This window comes from Colletes latitarsis, chromosome 2 (assembly GCF_051014445.1).
Source record: "Colletes latitarsis isolate SP2378_abdomen chromosome 2, iyColLati1, whole genome shotgun sequence".
Lineage (NCBI taxonomy): Eukaryota > Metazoa > Arthropoda > Insecta > Hymenoptera > Colletidae > Colletes > Colletes latitarsis.
Genome location: NC_135135.1, coordinates 21,705,674 through 21,725,034, shown reverse-complemented (window position 1 = coordinate 21,725,034; position 19,361 = coordinate 21,705,674). Strand labels below are relative to the sequence as shown.

Here is a 19,361-nt window from a genome sequence, read left to right as displayed (position 1 = left end):
TTGTGGCGTACTCCCTCGATGTCCCTGCAAATAATCTGAAACTAAAATTGATACCCATATTAGTGACATACGAAAGGAAATTTAGTAACCACCATGCAAACTAGACGAAGCGATGGAATAATTTGTCGTGCTGATGTACCGAAGAGTGAGAATCTATAAGACTTTCGATGTTAGACCTACCTAAGGAAATGTACAAAATTTACACATGATACAAACAAAGTATTCTACCTATACTTGCGTAACGAGAGATAATGTCGAAGTAAAATAGCGAACAATTACGGAAATTAGCTGAAGAACCATACAAACGAAGACGAACAGAAACAAAGATTGAGCAGAATTGGAAATCCACCGATGAAATCAAAGAGTAAAAATACCCAAGAATTAAACAAAATATCTTAGCGAAATAGAACAAGAATAAAAATCTTATTCTAATCAGTGACATTAAAATCCATAAAATAGTATGCAAAGAAAAATTATACATGGGTTAACAACATTCATAAAATAATATGCAAACAAAAATGGTATATGATTCAACACAATCATGTCAATTCAAAAAATGAGGCAGTAATAGAAATAAAGGAGGACAACATAATAATCAGATAAAACCGGACAGTCAAAGAACATTGAATTATGACCAAACAAATAAAATAAACTGGTCAATTTTGTGATAATAATATAAATAAGTAAAGTGGGCTTACTACTTGTTGAGTATTAGTTACCATTACCAAGGAAGCACCGAAGGTCCAGCTGTAACATAAGAAACGATTCGTAATTTAGCAAAAGCGTTCCATAACGTTCAATTGGTATCAAACGACAAAATAGAAGTGGGGAGAGCAATTTTAAATAGTTCTTACCAGTGGTCATCACGGTCCGGCACTGGTCAGTAGTGGTCAGTAGTGGTCAGTAGTCGGATCTCCACTGGTCAGTAGTGGTCAGTTCTGGTCAGTCCTGGTCACTTCTGGTCACTCCTGGTCCCCCCAGTGGTCAGCGCTCCACGAATGGCCTGACTTTGGCCCGCGAGACCCGTTCCCCCTGGATGCTCCAGGGGTACTGAAGAATTTGTCCAGCGGTAGTCTTCGAGTGGGGAAGTCGAAGAGTGGGGAGACAGTGTCAACGTGAAGAGTCAAGAACCGCCTGGTCTAGAGGACATTATTTCGATTGGTCCCATCTCTTGACCATTTCTGGATCTTCACTGGACCGCTGACCTTAATGTCAACCTCACCGTTGACCACCAGTGACCATAAGTTAGTCATTGTTGATCATCGACCCATTAAAACCATTACGAAGATTAAAGTGTTCTTACGAGGATCCCCTTACAATTTGATGCATGATCTTTTTAACATTTTGTTCAACTTTGGAAGATTGTATCTCATGTTATAAGACACTCGTGGTACTAACGATAGGTCTATTCTTTACCTCGTTTATGTGTAATAAGTATACATGGGTTGGAAAATAAAAATGCCTGGACAGTTGAGACTCAAAATCAGAATTAGTATTGATGTAGCATGTGAGTTGCGGTGTACGTATCAATGAGATACATCCTTAGGTATTTTAATAATCTTGATATTTTAAATAATCTTAATCGATTAATGTCCAATTATGGACCGTACAGCTTTCATTCCGTTAAAAAATAATAAAATTTCTGTAATTTCATTTTCTGTCTCACTTCCACTTGTGTTTATTTCTAAATCTGTTGGTAACGTTGCGAGTGACACGAAAATGGTAATGGGGCTCTAGAGCCCCAGAGAAATGAGCCGAAAAAATACATTAGGTGAAAGGTCTACTCGTATACATATATGCCTTGTCTGTAGTAGAACCTTATTTATTGTATTTTTTACCCCAAACTATTACAGAATGCTATTCAGACAAAATATTTTATTGTTACATGTTACCAACGTACACCTCAAACTGTTTAATCAATATTCTCTGTTACCTTATAATCACAATTGTGTAAAGTAAAGAACGACGATCATTTAGAGCAGGATAAAATTTGTTTCGTCATTCGCATAAAAAATGCCAGTAATAATTATCAAAGATTATATTTGGCGACAAACATCGGAATTCGTGTTATTAACCGTACCTCTAAGAGGCCATCCAAAGAAGGTAGATTTATTCGTTATCGATAATTACGTGAAGGTAACAATATTTCTTAATTTTTCTTTCTGGTAAATTATACTATTTAAATGAAAAATATAAGTGACGTACTTTATAATAACAGGTTAGTTTTCCACCGTTTATATTGGAATTGTTTCTCTGGGCTAGTATTGTTGAAGAAGAAAGTAAATGCACGGTTACTGATACAGAAGTAATATTTTCTTTGCAAAAAATTGACGTTGGCCAAATATGGCCCACTATCGATATACAAAATATCGATAAAGAGACTCGACAGATATATCGAAATCGAGCTTTGGAACGTTCACACTCGAGCGCTGAAGAACATGCAAGAATTAAGAAGGGTAGTTACAGTTTTGTGTTATAAGGCTGTATATTCATATTAATTTCATCGAAAATCATAATCTCTTTTAGAAAAGCGTCGCTGTTTACAAAAAGAAGCAGTGAACGAACAAATCAGCATTAATACAGCAACACTGAATAAGATAGATGCAATACGAAATGCTCATCGGAAGGAAGCCATGCAAGAATTTGAGGATTGGAGATCGAAAGCTGAATTACCGTTTCTTCCTGATGTCGAAGGAAAGACGCAGGAAAACAGAAAAGCTTACAAGTAACCGAACTACGAAATACTACAAGTTTTTAACACTTTTTAAGTCGAATAATTATCCTTTGAATGTATTTTTTCTTACAAGGCCACCGTTAAAATGGTTCAAAGGCAATGATAATACGTTAAAATCTCGACCAATGACGAACGTCGAAATATTCGATAATAGTATACTCGACAGAGAACTTCGATCTATTGAATTGAAAAAGTTTGAATTTCTCGAATCGAATACAACGGATTTATCGAATGGTACAAATGGAAATGAAAATACGGTAGACGATAAACAAATCCAGAACGATAAAAATCCAAAAATTAACGAAGAAAGTAAAATGTCGGAGAAAGAAGAAAGTTTCTTCGATGGCAAGGATGATTCTAGTTCCGAAGATTCCGAATCGGAGCGAGAATTTAAATTAGATAGTTCTGTTCAGGAAATGAACGAGAAAGAATTGCGTAGATTCTACGAAAAAAAGAACAAAACAAAAGTTAGATTAGAATCCGTAAAAGCTGCAATAAATAATAAACGTGTGACAAAGGACAGTATATTCGAAGATCCTTCAAAGTCAGTTCCGTTACCGAGAAAGAGCAGTACCATTAACGTCACGTTTTCAGACCGGAAGTTCCCTACTCCGGCTAGAGAAAGCTCTTATCTGGAAGAACAAGAAGTATATTTTCTTTTGTTCTTATACCGATGATTCGAATTGATCTAAACACAAAGCAGTACTGTTCATGTTAATGTAATTACAGTGGCTGGAGAAGCAGGCAGAAGCAAGACGAAAAGTTGGTTTAGATATGGAAGATCTACTACCGGAAGAACGCGATCCACAATGGCTGAAAGATAAAGGAGAGTACGTTTAACGTTTTGAGAAGATATCGTTTGAATGTTCGAATTTTAAACCAACGAATCATTTATGTTTTCGTTTCAGTGAATTTTTCAAAGACGGAAACTACTTGGGGGCTATAAACGCTTACACGTACGGAATCAAAATCAGTGATAAAATGGCATCGCTTTATGTGAACCGATCAGCAGCACAATACGCGTTGGAAAACTATCATAGATGTGCCGAAGACTGCTCCAAAGTAAACAATTCGAACGATAATTTTATTTATAAATTTCCTTTATTTATTTGAATAATATAACAGACTTATCAAATTCTTTAACGAAGATTGATAGAGTGTGTATTAAGAGAAAAGATAATGTAACTGTTTCTTTAATCGTTTAAGGAAACGTATTACGCGTACTCGAATGAATTGTTTTCAGGTACATTTTCTTTTGCAGGCGCTGGAACTAATGGTGCCGAAATGCGAAGGCAATCGAGAGTCAAGGGCCAGGTGTCACGCTCGACTGGGCGCAGCACTCTGTAAATTATCTTCGCCTCAGCATGGGATTCCTGAACTAGAAGCCGCTCTGAAATTGATGCCGGACGATAAAAGCATAAAATGCGACGTGTTAGCGGCGAAACAACATTTCAACATAAAGGATTGAAAGGTAAATAGCATTAACAAAATTGTTGATTAATCGAAAAACTTGTATGAGATGGAATTGCGTTCATTCTTATTGTCAGTTAGATAAACAATATAATAAAACACCACTTAATAGAGATATATTTAAGGAAGATTGAATATCAAGAGAACATACAATATTTTACACTATATTATAAAAATATCACAGTCACAAATCCTGAAGGTGATTAAATCGAGGAACTTGTCTTACATTTAAGCTTATAACTTGTATTAATCTTACTATTAACTATACTGTTATTTAGTTATGCAATTATAAACATCATTTTGGTACCCTTTAATTTTAACTAAATACTAAGAAACTACTTTACAATATTCTTATAACAATGGATGTAAATCCTCATTAGGAAAAGGTCCTCTTTAGATCCGTTTTCCATCGCGTTTAGATAAACTTTCGGTAAGGAGCGATCAGTCGAATTTTATAAGTTTCTTATCAACGCAACCGCACTTCGTATGCTCCAAAACATGTAGTACTTCGTGATGTCTGTCCCGTTGTCGATCGATCATGTGCTTCACCATGAAGACAAGGCTTACATTTCTAGTTTCGATAGGCGCACAAATCTGTTTGGAATCCGGGCAACATCCAGCTCCCTCGCAACGCGTCAAAACGGTAGAAGCCGGATAGAAAACCTCGTCAGGGCTAGGACCAACGGTTAAAAGTTCTGCCACCGGCACGGCTCTCGGTTGTGGCGAGGAACACCGGAATTCGTGCACCAGTTGCACATGATTTAGAAATCCGCTATCCCTATGGAACAAAAACAATCGTTCAACATATCTGTCAAAGTCAACACGAATCAACAATTTGCAAATTAATTTAATGCGTGTAATGTAACTTACCTGTGATGTCGTCCAATCACGGCAAGAGCAAAGTGAATGGAAAATAATAGCAAAACGAAGCTCCTCATTTTCAGGCTGTTTTTCATTGTCCGGCGTGTTTCGCTCGTGAATGAAACGCAGAACCGGGGGACCTACTTCTGTCGGCTGTTCTGTTCACTCTGATAGATCGACGGGGACCGTCCCGGGGCTAAGGACTGCGACTCTTTTCTGCGATCTGAATTCTTTCTTCCTCTATATATATATATATGTAACTTTCATCCTCGGCCCGGTGCCCTCTGCGCCCCCTCCATCTCTGATTTCACTTCGTCCCTCTTCTTCCGATCTGCCGCTGTTCGTATCATTTTGTCTTGCTCGACGACGGTTCGTACTGTCTCCCTCTTGTTTCTCGGTAAGCTCGAGGGAGGGGTCGAAGCAAAGCGTTCCGAGAACATCGCGAAGATAACTACATATAATTACAACTAGTGGGTCCTGCCTCCCGTTCAAACTGGGATTGTGTTACGTTGCGTGACTAGCCATCCTTTCCTCATCGATTGTCCCCTTTCTTTCTCTCATTTTCTCCTTTCGTCGTGTGCCTTCCTCTTCTTTCTTTTTTTGTACTTTGACCGCGCCAAATTTCAACCTGTCATCAGTCAAATAATCGTCCTCGGTTTTACTTTTTTTCGTGCATCGGCGCATCGTGCTTGTATTTCCTCGTTTCCAGACAATTCTCCGATGATTGTGTCACTGACCTCTCTTCTACCGAAAAGTAATATGTACACGAAATCACATAAAATAATTAAAGGATCGTCTGATTGAATATCTGAGTCTCGCTGACTCCAGGAAACCTAATCCTCTGAGTCAAGAATGCACATCAGACGACTCGCCAAACGATTCTATGTGGTCCGCAGCCTGATTTGCATAATGTACAGAACTCTGTTATCTATATTATGACTAAGATTGAGTTCCCAGATATCAACAAACTATACAATGATTGCTTATATCAGTAACGAAGGTGCTGACGATCGCGTTAGACACAGTTCTTCTGACAAAAGACGCAGTATTCTGTAACGTTTCGAAAAAGAAAGTACTCGTGAGTATTTGATCATTTACGTCTTTATTCCAGTCATAGTAAATGTCACATGTATAGCTTCATTTTTCTTTACAAAAGTCCAAATTTTAAAAACTACGATCCGCTTAATTACAACTACCATGACAACGTTTAAGGTATGTACCCCCGTAGCTCAGCTCTAATTGTTTTGAGCATAGTATTGTCTACAAATATTCATCGTCAAATATTTACGCGTTGATTTTTCATAGATAAAGAAGAGAAGAGCGGAAAAGACTCGACGGATGAACGCGAAGAAAACTAGATACTCGGAGTATACGGTATGACGTAAAGTGCCCCATATATCTTGCAGTCTGCAGCAATACATGATGCGACAGGTTGTAATGAGTCATCGCAGTGCGGCCGTCTGCCAAGTGTCTGGTTGCGACAAGGTTCATTCATAACGCTTTCCTTTTATATTTTCTTTGGTTTTTGCAAAAAGACTGTTAGTTACACGCGATAATTTCGTGCGTCACGAGGCCGGAACACGTCCGCTCAGCAAATTTCTTACGCGAAAGGTGAGAGTGGTCATCGATTGCTCAAATCGGGACCCGGGTTACACGAATATCCGTTAACAGTTTTGTTCGTGGAACTGACTCAACGGTATGCGAAGTAACAATCTATGGAACCGTGTGCAGAATTTCGAGCGTAGGTATTCGACACCGACCAGTGACCTTGAAATTGTCATCGCCTTAGACGTTAACGTTACTAGTAATAACTGAAGTTTCGAGAATTATTTCCCACTTTTTAATCTACGGCTATTGTCGTGAAGCGTTAAAAAAACGTACGTAATACCAACTATCTAATAAGACTATAAGACAAGATTGAATGGGTGGCGGATTGCCAAACTGGCATACAAACTGTTACTCACGCACGATGAACCGCTAACGATCTTGAAGCAGAACTGGTCAGCCAATGATTCACGTGAATCAGTAATCGAACAAAAATTAATTTCTTTTTGCGTACATTTGTAGAATATAAAAGATCAAAGATCAAAGAAAAGACGTTTTCAATAGGAACTTTATTGCGTCTGTGATTTCATAACATTTTACACTTTCTATTCCGAGGCTTTTTCTCGGTATCGGATGTATTATTCTGTTATCGATGTTAGTGCAAACGCAGGTTTATTTTAAAGTCAATGTACTATTCCACATATGCATAACTTGAACTGAACATAACTTTGCACGATAAACATATTTCATTTTACAATTGAAATTTATATTTTTATTTAACAATGTTTGAATGCACCAAGTAGGGGTGTTGCGATATAAACGTAGGTACTTCAGTATCACACGATGAATTGAAGAGCTTATTTTCAAACTTTTGGTATGTCAAAGAGATATCTGCTAAATAATTATATTAAAAAACACAAATACCTGTTTAGTATTGCAGGATGAGAAGGCAGAATATATGATACCCAAGGTTACTTTAAATTTCTAGTGAATTCATTAAACTGGACTTTCGATGAATCACGGTGTAGTATGAGTCAATTTTGATCGAACCAAGAATCCAAAAGGAAATGATAGGTGGGTCCAGATGTGAACGTTTATAAAGATTTCGATAACGAGCCGAGTTTCGGCAGAGAATGGAATAAATCTCAATAAAACGAAATCTCCGTTTTTGCGATTGGTATGATTTCATTCGCAGGACATTATCGATACCTCGTCGGGTTACAAACAATACTGACCGATAAGGGAAAGATAAATTTATATTTTAACTTTTGTGTACAAGCGTGATAGCTGTTCGCGTAACCTATCAATAGAAGAGAAGTCGAAGTTCGACTTTGATATAAACGCGTTTCTTGTCTTATCGGAAGTGTAGCCGATCGCGCCGACAAATCATGGTGACTCGAATGGCGGACTGTAAGAATACAACGTGCAAATCTTTGGAATTAAATACCGTTCGCGTGACAGAGATTTCCTTGTAGTTTGTTAAATCGAACAGACAAACCTGTTATTATCTAAAAAGTATCCAGAACTGCGGAGATCGATGCGATTCACCGTATTTTGGGGAACAGTGAAGGATACGATCTTTGAGGTATAACGATAAAACCATGACAATCCCCAAACTGTCAGTATACTCCATACGATTCGAGTACAATTGCATAAGTAAATAATACCACGGAACCGAGGAACATCGAATTCTCAATGTGCATGAATCTCGATCGATATGTGTGCACTTCACGCGTGGAGCATGTGTGTAAACTCTTCCACGTATAAATACTCTTCTGGCAGCAGGAAAGTTTCAGTCGGTCGCCTCTCAACACGACTCCGTGTCAATGGTCCGTATAATTTGTCTAAATAAGACGCGATCGAAGCGTGTTTATCAGAAAACGCATGACGGAGCTAGAAAAACTTGATGCACGTGACTTTAAGTGAATTTAATTTTCGTTCAAGACGGGCCGTAGATCCAAGGATCGTACGAGCGACGACAACGGAGTTTGATCGATCGGAATCAACCTAACAGAGACGAGGTATGAGAAATAGATCATTGAGGACCTCTCTATTAAGATTGATGATACTCGTTCCGTTGACTCTGGACAACATGGTCCTATTGACAGCGGCGAACGGCGACGTTCATCATCATCGAGTAACGAGGAGGATTCATTTACCCCGCGCCGTAGATACGTCGAAAAAGTTCGTCTGCAGAGAACCACAATCTCGAGCGTACAACCTGAGGGACTTGATGCAGAACGTACATAAAAATTCTGGAGAAAGTGCCATTCAGCCAGTTTATATCGTTCTGAAACGTTGCGACGGACACTCGGGATGTTGTATGAGCCCGGATATGAGCTGTTCACTGGTAGAATCCTCAATTTATTACGAGGAGATGGAGATCGAGATCTGGAGCCTCGAGACCAACGGCACGAGGAGACAGTGGATAAGGATAGAGCAGCACGGCAGGTGTGCGTGCGAGATGACCACGAACAATGATCGATATCAGCTGGAATATCAACAACCTAACGTAACGCTTATTTAATGGTAGGAAATCCGAACACACTTAAACGTTTCAAATATTTTGTGAAGTTTTAACAAGTGTAAAATAGAAACGAACGACATCATCAACTTCTTGTGCTCATCTGTGCTGATTTTCATAATTACATGTGCGACAATTTAGTGTACTGGCTCGGTTGAACATGGATGTAACGTGCAAACAAGATTGGCTCGTAGCCCAACGATGTGATTGCTGACGTTATCGTTTCCGATGAAACAATTAAAGCGTTAATGTTACAGAGAGGATTATAATTCATAAAAGAATTAGTATAGCCAATGAAATATTTATATTCAAAAGGAAAAGAAATTTATAAATGTTATTGCAGTAATCAGAAAACGTTAAAACTGAATGAAAATTATAATGTAAATAATTTATTTAACTAGTCATATTTATCACTTTTCCGTTTAATTACTGATAATGTTGCATTAAACAAAGTGAAGGGGAACAAATTGTATTACTGTATTAGAAATAACTGCCAAACTCTGTAGTAAAGAGTTATTTGTCATCATATAGAGTAATTATTTGTCATTGTGGTATTATTTTAATGATATTACAATAACATGAAAACTATGATATTAAGAAATTTCATTTTTGTCATGATGAAAAATGTATAAATTACTAGATATTTATGAGTTCATTATAATTTCAGTATTCATGTACTTACATTTACCGATAATTTGAAACGAAATTATCTCAAAATAATATGAGTTATTTAAATATTGAAAAAGTATTAATTAGCAACAATACTTTAAGTTGATTATAGCTGGTAATCTTAGTTCAGATAAGAGACTGAAGTATGTGTAATGTATATTTCCATACGCGTTTTCCGATACGTATTTTAGTACCTCGTATTTATTCTATTAATAAATTTCGTGATGGATATTAAATTGTACTTAAGTAGATATTTGTAAATCATAGGTATTTATTTTATAATATTTATTAATATTTATCACTGACAAGTGGAAGTCAATAAGTATATTATGTTCATAATATGTAATTGTACGACTGATGCAGAAATCAATATAGATCGATATATTTATTTAAATCTGCAAAATACTAAAAAATAAAACCGCACTTTGAAAATGATGATGCTTGCACATTGTGACAAAAACTTTCAATGTGACGTTCGCTGCACACGGTATGAAACCATATTAAAATATGGTACACATACTTTGTGTGAATGTTTTATATAAAGATATCCAATGATTAAGGAAATTCAAATTACATAAAAATTACTTATACAAGTCAATAAATAGGGCAACTTAAATAGTATGTACTTTTGACTGAATCTAGTAACTTCGAAAACGAACAGGTATGACAGAAGGAATGTCACTTTTGATTAAAAATAGATGTAAAAAGAAATGCTATTGCGATTATTAAACTCTAAGCTTTAAATGTAGAAAGATACGTGTACGTATGTTGTCATTACAAGAACGATGTTATGGTCTCATTTAAACATATAGGAATAACAAATGTCATATCGAAAAATCTATCTGTACAACATAATTACCGTTTAACGCTAAATAAAAATATTTTTATTTTAAATGTTGATATATTAACAACCAATGTTCGTTACATCGTTCATGCACAAAATGACAATAATGCTTGCGCATTTCTCATATGACTTCTTGTAGAAAATCGTCTTCTAGTCTTAAAATCGAGCGTATGGAAATTTAGAGCGCATTCGGCGTCTAGTTCCACGCCCCCTTCCTGTTTCATTATTTGATCCCCTCCCTCCATGTCCTCCGCGCACTACAGCTTGACCTTTGAAGAAAATATACAAATGTATATTTTTTTTAATTAAAAAGACACGTTCCTACTCTACACCGACAACGCTGTAAATACAGCATTATTACAATTCATCATTTACTTACCCCTGCCAGACTGACTTTCCCAAACAATAGGCGTCGGCCGTGTACCGCGCGTTGCCCTAAACGGTGATCGCGACGATCGTCGTGCCGTAGCACTTCTAGTACCATTTGCCGCTGTTGCAGCCGCAGCAGCAGCAGCCGCAGCTGCCATTGCCCTTTGACGCGTATTACTGGAAGGAGACGCTTCCGCTTCGCGACTCTCTTCTTCTACTTCATCCTCTACTATGTCACTTCCAGGTTCTTCGGTTCCTTCACCGGTGTCAACTGCATCATCGTCTCCAGAAATCAGAGGACCGGCTTCTTCTGTACGCTTTTCACTCTCTGAGCTAGTTCCTTCACGCGTAAGTGAGCAATTAATTATATATATGATATAAGCCGTGTTTAATCGATAATATGAAGAAATTATATTTATATACCAAGTATCACAGACTGTGATTATTTACACTTCAATCTATTAACGCACGCAAATTAATATACAGTTTATGATCGCTACCTTCAGTCGGTGTCGTACTGATAGATTCTGTGATTATTTCAGTTTGACTATGTTGTTGATCATCGACACCGACTACACAAATACTAGGTATTGCAGGTTCTTCGCTAGTATCGTCAACAGTGGTACCTGTTACAGACACTGGTGTCACTGAAACTGGTGTTTCCTGTTCTTCGGATGGTCCGCTGCTTGTCTAGAAATAGATCACGCTATTAGATGACGCATTATAATATTATTGTGTTGTATAAAAATATTTAGTCCTGTTCTTACCGAAGGTGGTAAATCGGCTGCTGGTGAAACTTGCAAAGGCGTAGTAGGCACGCTACGACCAGTACCACCATCTTCTGACTGAGCAAGATCCATTCTCGTATCATCCATACTTTCTTGGACCACTTGTGCAGCTCCAGAGCTGGATGATCCAAATATCGTTCGAGTTGTTGATCCAGAAGGAGTTGATAAAGAAGGGGTTGACGACGCTGTCGTTGGTGCAGATGAATCTCCAAAGGTGAAACGTCCTTGAGGGACCTGAGGTGAACTCACAGCTTCTCCGAACCCATCCCCTCGACGTGGAACAAACAAAGTCGGCGTGCTTGGTACTATACTATCGTCACCACCATCCTCATATCCTTGCTGTGGCTAAAAGTTAAAGAGATTTAATATTTTTATTAACTTTATTAATAGAAATTAATTTTCTTTTTGCTTTTATCCATGAAACGAACCAGAAGAAGATGTTGTTGTTGTTGTTGCCTAGGCATGGGTGCAATACCCCGCGATGAACGAGTTGCAAACGATGTTGGTGGTTCTCCCGTTGGTCCAGCGCTACTAATCGCTTCAGACTGTTGCTGCTGTTGATTCGTGGGTACCGTTGCTTGTGCTTGTCTAGGTACTTCAACACTCGTCGAATCTTCTCCCATTATAATCTCAACTTCATTGTTATCGCGTTCTACTTCTACCTCGACTTCATAAGGCATTTCCTCTTCTTCTTCCATTTCTTCGTACGGATCATTATCGAATTCTTCTTCTTCCTGCGTTTGATGGTTGCCTCCTCCTTCACCTTCATCACAATCCACTACAACTACGCACCCTTCTTCTACCTCTTCATCTTGATCCCGTTGACTCGACGTTGGTACCTGCGAATTAGATTCGTCCATCATACTTCAAATATGTAATTATCACTTAATATATTTCGTGTCTTTGTAATCTAAATGTACCTGATATTCTACTTCCGAAGCACTAGCACTCGCAGTGGATGCTATTTCTTGTCTGGTCCGTTTAGTTTTAGGGCTAAGAACTTGTTCTTGCCTGCTATGATCTACGCTCTCTACGATTCCTGATCCTGATGCCGTAGAATCGAGAGTCCTGGGACGTTTGTGCCCTGTCGAAGCTTGCGACGTGCTCACCGACTGGGTTGAACTACTAGCTACAGTTTGCTGTTGATCGCTTGCTGCAGCCTGTTGTTGTTGCTGCTGTTGTTCGACTCTTGGACTGACTAAGGCAACAGTTTGTTGTTGTTGCTGCTGCTGCTGCTGCTGTTGGCATTGCTGTTGCTGTACATTCAGCGTTTCCGCAATTTCTGGATCTTCTCTTTGCGTTGACTCTGCTGATTCACTCAACTGTGGTTGTACAACAAGTTGGCGTAAAGTACTAGGCGCTGTCTGCGACGAGCTGCTAGTACTAGCTGGTTGAAAATCTGGAAGACTACTAGTTGGAGAACTTGTTTCGGTGGTATGTACTACTTGTTGCTGTGATTGTTGTTGTTGATGGGGTGCAACCATTACCGGTGCACTAGCAGTCGTAGGTAAAACTGCAGCTGTTCTAGATTGTACTACTACGCTCATGGGACGAATACTTGCTAACGGGGTTTCAGCACGAGCAGACATTGGTTTAATATTTGCTGTTGGTGGTTCTGTGGTAGCGCTAACTCCGCTGACGCCAGCTAATTGTCGTTGTAATTGATTAACTCTTTGCGAAAGACTATCTTTCTCTGCTTGAATTTCTGTTTTTTCATGTTCCAGGCGGGAAATTCTACCTTCCATTTGAGATTTAAGAGCTACGAGTCTAGCATCGTGTTCGGCTGCGTCCGATTCAGTATCACCGGCTTCGACTTTTGCTTTTAGATCAAGCAATTCTTTTTCGCAAATCTTTTTTGATTCCGTCAATTGCATGATTTTGGTTCTTGCACCTTTCAACACTTGTTTCGCACGTTCTTCCTTCTCTACGCTTGTCTTATTCATAGTGTCGATTTCTTTCTTCAACAAATCAGCTTCGTTTTGTATAACTACCATTTGCCGAGACAATTCGTCAACTTTTGATGTTAAGTCCATGTTTGCCTGACGCAACTCTGCTCGACCTTCTTCTCGCAATTGATCCTCGCGTTCCTGGGATACGTAAACAGAATCCTCGCTTCCTGAAGTTCCAGCCGCTATTCGAGACTCTTCAGATCGATTTTTCTCTTCCTCCACTGTTTTCGCAAGTTCCTCAAACTGAGTCTTATATTTCTTTGCTATTTTTCTTATTTGAATCTCCTTATTCTTAATGTCATTCAAGACTACTTCTTTATCGCCAAGCTCTTTCCTTAATGTGGCTAGATCTTTAGCTTTGGAAGTAGAATCAGCAAGAGCTTCGTTCAAATCCAAACCTAATTTACGCGCTTCCTCAGAGACTTTCTGAACTTGTTCCCCTTGTGCTTGCAATTGTTTCTGGAGTTGTATCAGTTGCTCTTCCAATTTAGTTTTCTCCATTTTCAATTGATTGAATTCTTCCGCGCGTTTAGCATGCGTCTCACGTTCGGAAGTGAGCAGTTTGCTAAGATTTTCGCGTTCGGTTTGCAATCTACGCCAATCTTCCGGACTTGTCTTGTTAGCTCTCTCTACCAATGCATTAGCTCTTTGTCTCCATCTAGTTGCCTCTGCCTTAAGACTTGTATTTTCCTGCAGCAAAGCCTCTATTTTCACTTGCATGTCTCGCGTCGTGTCTCGAAGTGGCACAACTTCTTCCGAAAGTGCGGCAACTTTCGCAGTAAGCTCTGAAACCTTTGCACTTAGACTGTCTCTTTCTTCTCTCAGAATTCTGTTAGAATCTGCAATCGCATTTAAAGTTTCAACTTTTCGTAGCAGCTCCGCGTGCTTAGACGTGGTCACTACATCGATTTCTGACTTTTCTCTTTCTGAATTTAGAACAGCCTCGCTTTCCTTTACTCTCTTCTCTAAGACCTATATTAATGAAGATACATTGTAGGTAATCTAACAAAGAAAAATTTTCATGTATACAAATTTCTATAAATAAACGTAATACTAACCTCCATTTGAGACTTTAATCGAAGATTCTCTGCCCTCAAAACGTCAAATTTCGTTACAGCCAAATCTTTCTCGCGTCTCAGATACTTCATCACTCTTAGTAATTGTTCTGCAGATTTAGAATCATCTTCAAGACCACTAAAACTACGATTCATTGCTTCTAAACTAGTGTCGGGACTTTCCTGGCTGCTCATTTTAGTTTGTTGACTGTGCATAATTGCAGTTTTTTCGCTTAATTCTTGAATTTGCGTATGTAAAATAGCATTTTGTGCATCCAAATCATTTACTCTTTGTTGTATTCCCTCCATTTCATCAAGCAATTTCTTTTCCCTTTCGTGACAAGCTGACTTCGCAAGTTCTAAAGCTTCTACAGCAGAATTTCTTTCCTGAGTTAATGTTGTCATCTTTTTGTCTACCGTTTGTGCTTCTTCTTTTAACTTCGCTAACATCTGAAGATCTGCTGAATGCAATACCATTTCTCTAGCATATTTCTCTTCTGCTTCTTTTGCCGTTACTGAAGCGGTATGCAAATCGCCTTTAATGATCTCTAATTCTCCTTTAACTTCGTCTAATTCTTCAAGCTTCCTCTCTGCGTCGGCTAATTTTTCTCTTAATTCAGAGTCAGTTTCTTGTCTACCACTGGAAACTTTTGCTAATTCTTCTACTAAATCCTGTACTCTCTTTTGTAAAGACATTATTTCTACGCGTGCTTCTTTTAACGCAGTTTCTAAATCCTCTTTACACTTATTATGTTGCGTAGTTAATTCTCTTAATTGTGCTTCTGCGCTTTCGGCTATATCGCAATACTGTTGGCCCTGTTGCCGCGCGGCTTTTAGTTGTTCTGACAAAGATTTCGCTTCTGTTTGTGTCGTCGCAAGTTGCAATTCAAGTTCTTTTAATCTCTTTACGAGATTTTCATCACCACTGATAGGTTTTGATATTGAATGATTAACAGCTTGTCGAAGTTTAATATTGAGTTCCTCTATGCGCTGTGTATTTTGGGAATCAGATTGACGGGTTTGTTCCAATTCTACACGAATTTGTTCAGTTATATTACGTTCCTCGGTAAGTCGTTCTTGTGTTGTTGCGAGTTGCCTTTCTAAATGGGATGTTAATTCTCTAAATCGGTCTTGTTCTTCCTGCAATCGCCGTCTCAAAGCTGCACATTCCCTCGTAGCATCATCCAAACGTTGTTCGGCACGTAGTTGACCTTCGGCTTGAACACGTTCCAAACTAGCTTTAATAAATTCAACATCTGCTTGTAACAAAGCTTGTGTTTGACGTTCTCTCTCATACACTTCGCGTTCTTTTAAAAGGCGTTCTTCAGAACCGCGTAAAAACTGTGTTTCCTGTCGTAAGTTTTCCAATTGTACTTCAGCTCGAGACGAATGCATCTTAGCAGCTAAAGTTTCATCTTTCAGAATCATTAAACTTTGTTCATGCTTGCCGATTGTAACATTATAATTAAAACATTTCTCCTCGAGAACTTTTATCTGAGACTTGTAAGAACTAACATTTGCTTGTAAAAGATTAAATCTATCATTAGCTGAATCTAATTGTGCTTTTAATCTACAACACCGGGCTGAACTTGCTTCTGCTTCTTTTCTAAGTCTTTCAACTTCTTCTCCTAACATTCGTTCATGCGCTGCTTTTTCCTTTCTATAAGTATCATATTCATCTGTAACTTGTTTTAATTTACTTTCGCATTCTATTAATTGTTTTTTCAATTCCTTTTCTTTATTCGCGTCATCCTGAGTAATTTTAGATGACTCATCTTTAACAACTTTTTCCCCATCTATCTCTTTTGTGTCTTCTTCTGATACAATGGAGACGTCCTTCTTTTCTGATATATTTGTCTGCTTCAAACATTGTTGGTACATATTTTTATACATATCTCGCTGTCTTAAAAGACCCTCTAACATTTTTCCCTGTCTGTCTTGCGCAGCTTGCATATCTTCTAACTGTTCTAAATACCTATCTAATTTTTCTTTCATTTCACCAGAATTGATTTCATCAGTTGCTTTTTCAATTTCTTCTTGCCTCGACGATAATGTACGGACTATTGATAATAATTTTTGATTATTTTCTTGTAATTCTTCAATGTCTTTAAAAGTCACAAGCTTTTTACTGATAATTTCAGACGAAGCAAGATTATCCACATCCATTGAATTTGAAAATTCATTTGAATGAATAGTTGCACCACTTCTACTTTCTTGAACTTCCTTCAAAAGGAAGCATACCTAAAACAAAATGATATATATATACGTATATATATGTAATTTTGTTATTAAGGCATATACAATATGCATAACGGTATATAATCACAAGCTTCTTACTTGTCTTGCTAAATCTGACAGTTCTGTCTTCAATCTTTGATTTTCTTTAGTATGATGTTTAGCAATACGATTTGCTTCATCTGCTACTTCTTGCAACTTATGGTTTTCTGCTAAAAGTTCATCTAATCTTGATGTAAGAGTTGCAATATTAGTCATAGCAGTTTCATAATCTTCACGTTGTTGTTGTAAAATAGGCGCTTTATCTTCTAATTCACGTAAAATGACTTCCATGTGAGACTTCAGTCGTTCGTTTTCCTCACGTTCAGAAGTTAATTCGTTTGTTACATCAACTAATTGTGTATAAATCTGTGTAAGACTCAAGCCTTTCCTAAGCACGCGACTAGTTATTGCTGCTGTTGGTGCAAGTTGTTCAACAGCTTGATCCAATCTCTCTGTAAAAAATTGTATAATTATTAAACAAACAATATATATTTCTCCAAAAGAACTATTTACCTTGTTTAATGCTTTTAAGTAATTCATTTGCATGATTTAATTCTTTCGAAAGTTCGTCTATTTTCCGTTCCTTTTCTTCTAAATTTTCTTTGTGCTGTAATTGAAGTTGATTATGTGTAGTCTCTAGTTTTCCATATTGTTCTGTGGCATGCTCTAGTAATTCCTGAAGTTCTTTAACTGCAGTACTAAATTCTTCAGCTTTTGCATTTGCTTCATCTGCCATTCCTTTATAGAGATCAGCCAATCTAGTTTGAGCTGTAATTTCTTCTCTATAGGAAGCATGTATAGAAATTTCATGAGAACGCTGCCCTTCTAATTTTTGAGCAAATTCGTCACAGCGTTTTTGAATTAATGCATATGATTCTCGTAGTTGCGACATTGCCTCATTAGCAATACGTAATTCTTCGTCGCGTTGTGCCAAACGAGTTTCGGTTAAAAATGATCGTGCAGAAGCTTCGGATCTTGCTGTTTGTAATTCTGATGTTCTTTTTAGTAATTCCTCTTCAAGGCCTGACATTTGTTGCAAAAGAAGTGACCTTTCTTGCTCTAGACGTTTCTCCCTGAAAAATTTAATACAATACATTTCTTGAAAAAAATTATATTATGTACTTATTTAAGATACATACTTAAATTCAAGAGTCATATCACGACTTCGAATTTCCTCTGTTTCTGCTAGAACTTGACATTTTGTAGCAACAGCTTTTTGTAGCTGACTACCTAGAGAAGATAATTCTGTATGCATTCTTTCAATTTCTGTATCTCGTCGTTCAACTTGTAATTGTAATGCATCTCTTTCATCGACTATTGTATCTCTGTGCCTGCGTAAATCTACATTTTCCTTCTCCAATCTATAATATTAAATATTAAATTAGATATTATAATACTATGACATATATATTTTAGACAATACCTTTTAACATTCTCTTGTAATTTATGTATTTCACTCTTAGCCTCATCTAAATTAGTTTGTAATTCAGCATTGAATTTCTCTGCCACGTCTAATTTTTCCTTACACTCTTGAAAGTTTGATTTTTCTTCAGCTAAGTCTTTTTGTAATTTATCCAAAGTTTGATCTAAAGTTCAGTTAAAAAATTATCAACAAAATTTTGGTTATAGAAAACACTTTATTGTAATATAATATAAATACGCTTAGGTAATAAAAAACTGTTAAACAATAAATTTTTCTTTTTTTTTTTTTAATATTCTAATTTTAATATCGTTAACTGAAATGCCACATTTTCGTGTTGATTTATCATTTAATGAAATAAAGAACAAATATCTGTACGTAAAGAAAAACATCGTATTTATTTTTAATAAACCAGTTCGTTCAAATTATTTAACGGACATGGCATATCCTTACGGAAGGAGGTTAACTCCTTCTTGTAAATAGACCGGGCAATCGTTATTATAGCAAAAAGTACAAAATTCAACTTAAACTTACCAAAGCTTTTCCTATTAGTTTCAAAAACTGCTTTAGCCGTAATATACTGTTCAAATTTTTCTTCAAAGTACGTGTTTACTTTCTTAACGAATTCTTCCGGAATTTGTGTTAATTCTTCATCGCTTAAAACTTCTCGCAACGCATTGTGTTCGTTCTCGTCTGTTTGGTCCATCTTTCCTTTTAGATGTAATTTATAAAATCGAGCAAATCTCTCTTTAGTATTAAACTAGTACTTCGTGAATAATTGTGCTCGATCGAAGGCACATTTGATAACACATTTAATACCTATCGCTTTCAACTTCGTATATCACTACAGACTTTA

General features: G+C 37.3%; 4 protein-coding genes across 6 annotated transcripts; 2 read left to right on the top strand and 2 right to left on the bottom strand.

Annotated features, from left to right (window-relative positions):
- Window positions 1-1,855: 1,855 nt before the first annotated feature.
- LOC143351509 (dynein axonemal assembly factor 4) lies at window positions 1,856-6,843 on the top strand. 2 transcript variants are annotated; one of them, XM_076783072.1, is made up of 8 exons: window positions 1,856-2,136; window positions 2,219-2,456; window positions 2,527-2,725; window positions 2,808-3,381; window positions 3,464-3,564; window positions 3,643-3,796; window positions 3,996-4,205; window positions 4,780-6,843. In XM_076783072.1, the coding sequence occupies exons 1-7, from the start codon at window positions 2,014-2,016 to the stop codon at window positions 4,200-4,202; spliced, it is 1,596 nt and encodes a 531-aa protein (XP_076639187.1). In that variant the 5' UTR covers window positions 1,856-2,013; the 3' UTR covers window positions 4,203-4,205; window positions 4,780-6,843. The 2 variants fall into 2 exon arrangements, with proteins under 2 accessions (XP_076639187.1, XP_076639186.1); XM_076783071.1 differs by lacking the exon at window positions 4,780-6,843 and having other exon boundaries at window positions 3,996-4,621.
- LOC143351514 (uncharacterized) lies at window positions 4,638-5,212 on the bottom strand. Its single transcript, XM_076783080.1, has 2 exons — window positions 5,075-5,212; window positions 4,638-4,982 (listed from the first exon to the last, which is right to left on the bottom strand). Exons 1-2 carry the CDS (start codon window positions 5,158-5,160, stop codon window positions 4,646-4,648), a joined length of 423 nt encoding a protein of 140 aa, XP_076639195.1. The 5' UTR covers window positions 5,161-5,212; the 3' UTR covers window positions 4,638-4,645.
- Window positions 6,844-6,879: 36 nt separating the features above from the next.
- Window positions 6,880-10,074, top strand: LOC143351512 (uncharacterized). Its single transcript, XM_076783078.1, has 2 exons — window positions 6,880-8,439; window positions 8,555-10,074. Exon 2 carries the CDS (start codon window positions 8,634-8,636, stop codon window positions 9,135-9,137), a length of 504 nt encoding a protein of 167 aa, XP_076639193.1. The 5' UTR covers window positions 6,880-8,439; window positions 8,555-8,633; the 3' UTR covers window positions 9,138-10,074.
- Window positions 10,075-10,448: 374 nt separating this feature from the next.
- On the bottom strand, window positions 10,449-19,361 carry Mgtor (nuclear basket protein megator). 2 transcript variants are annotated; one of them, XM_076783053.1, is made up of 12 exons: window positions 19,040-19,361; window positions 18,509-18,671; window positions 18,225-18,446; window positions 17,599-18,158; window positions 17,146-17,537; window positions 14,812-17,049; window positions 12,725-14,725; window positions 12,233-12,643; window positions 11,784-12,149; window positions 11,517-11,706; window positions 11,027-11,356; window positions 10,449-10,916 (listed from the first exon to the last, which is right to left on the bottom strand). In XM_076783053.1, the coding sequence occupies exons 1-12, from the start codon at window positions 19,209-19,211 to the stop codon at window positions 10,804-10,806; spliced, it is 7,158 nt and encodes a 2,385-aa protein (XP_076639168.1). In that variant the 5' UTR covers window positions 19,212-19,361; the 3' UTR covers window positions 10,449-10,803. The 2 variants fall into 2 exon arrangements, with proteins under 2 accessions (XP_076639168.1, XP_076639171.1); XM_076783056.1 differs by having other exon boundaries at window positions 11,643-11,706.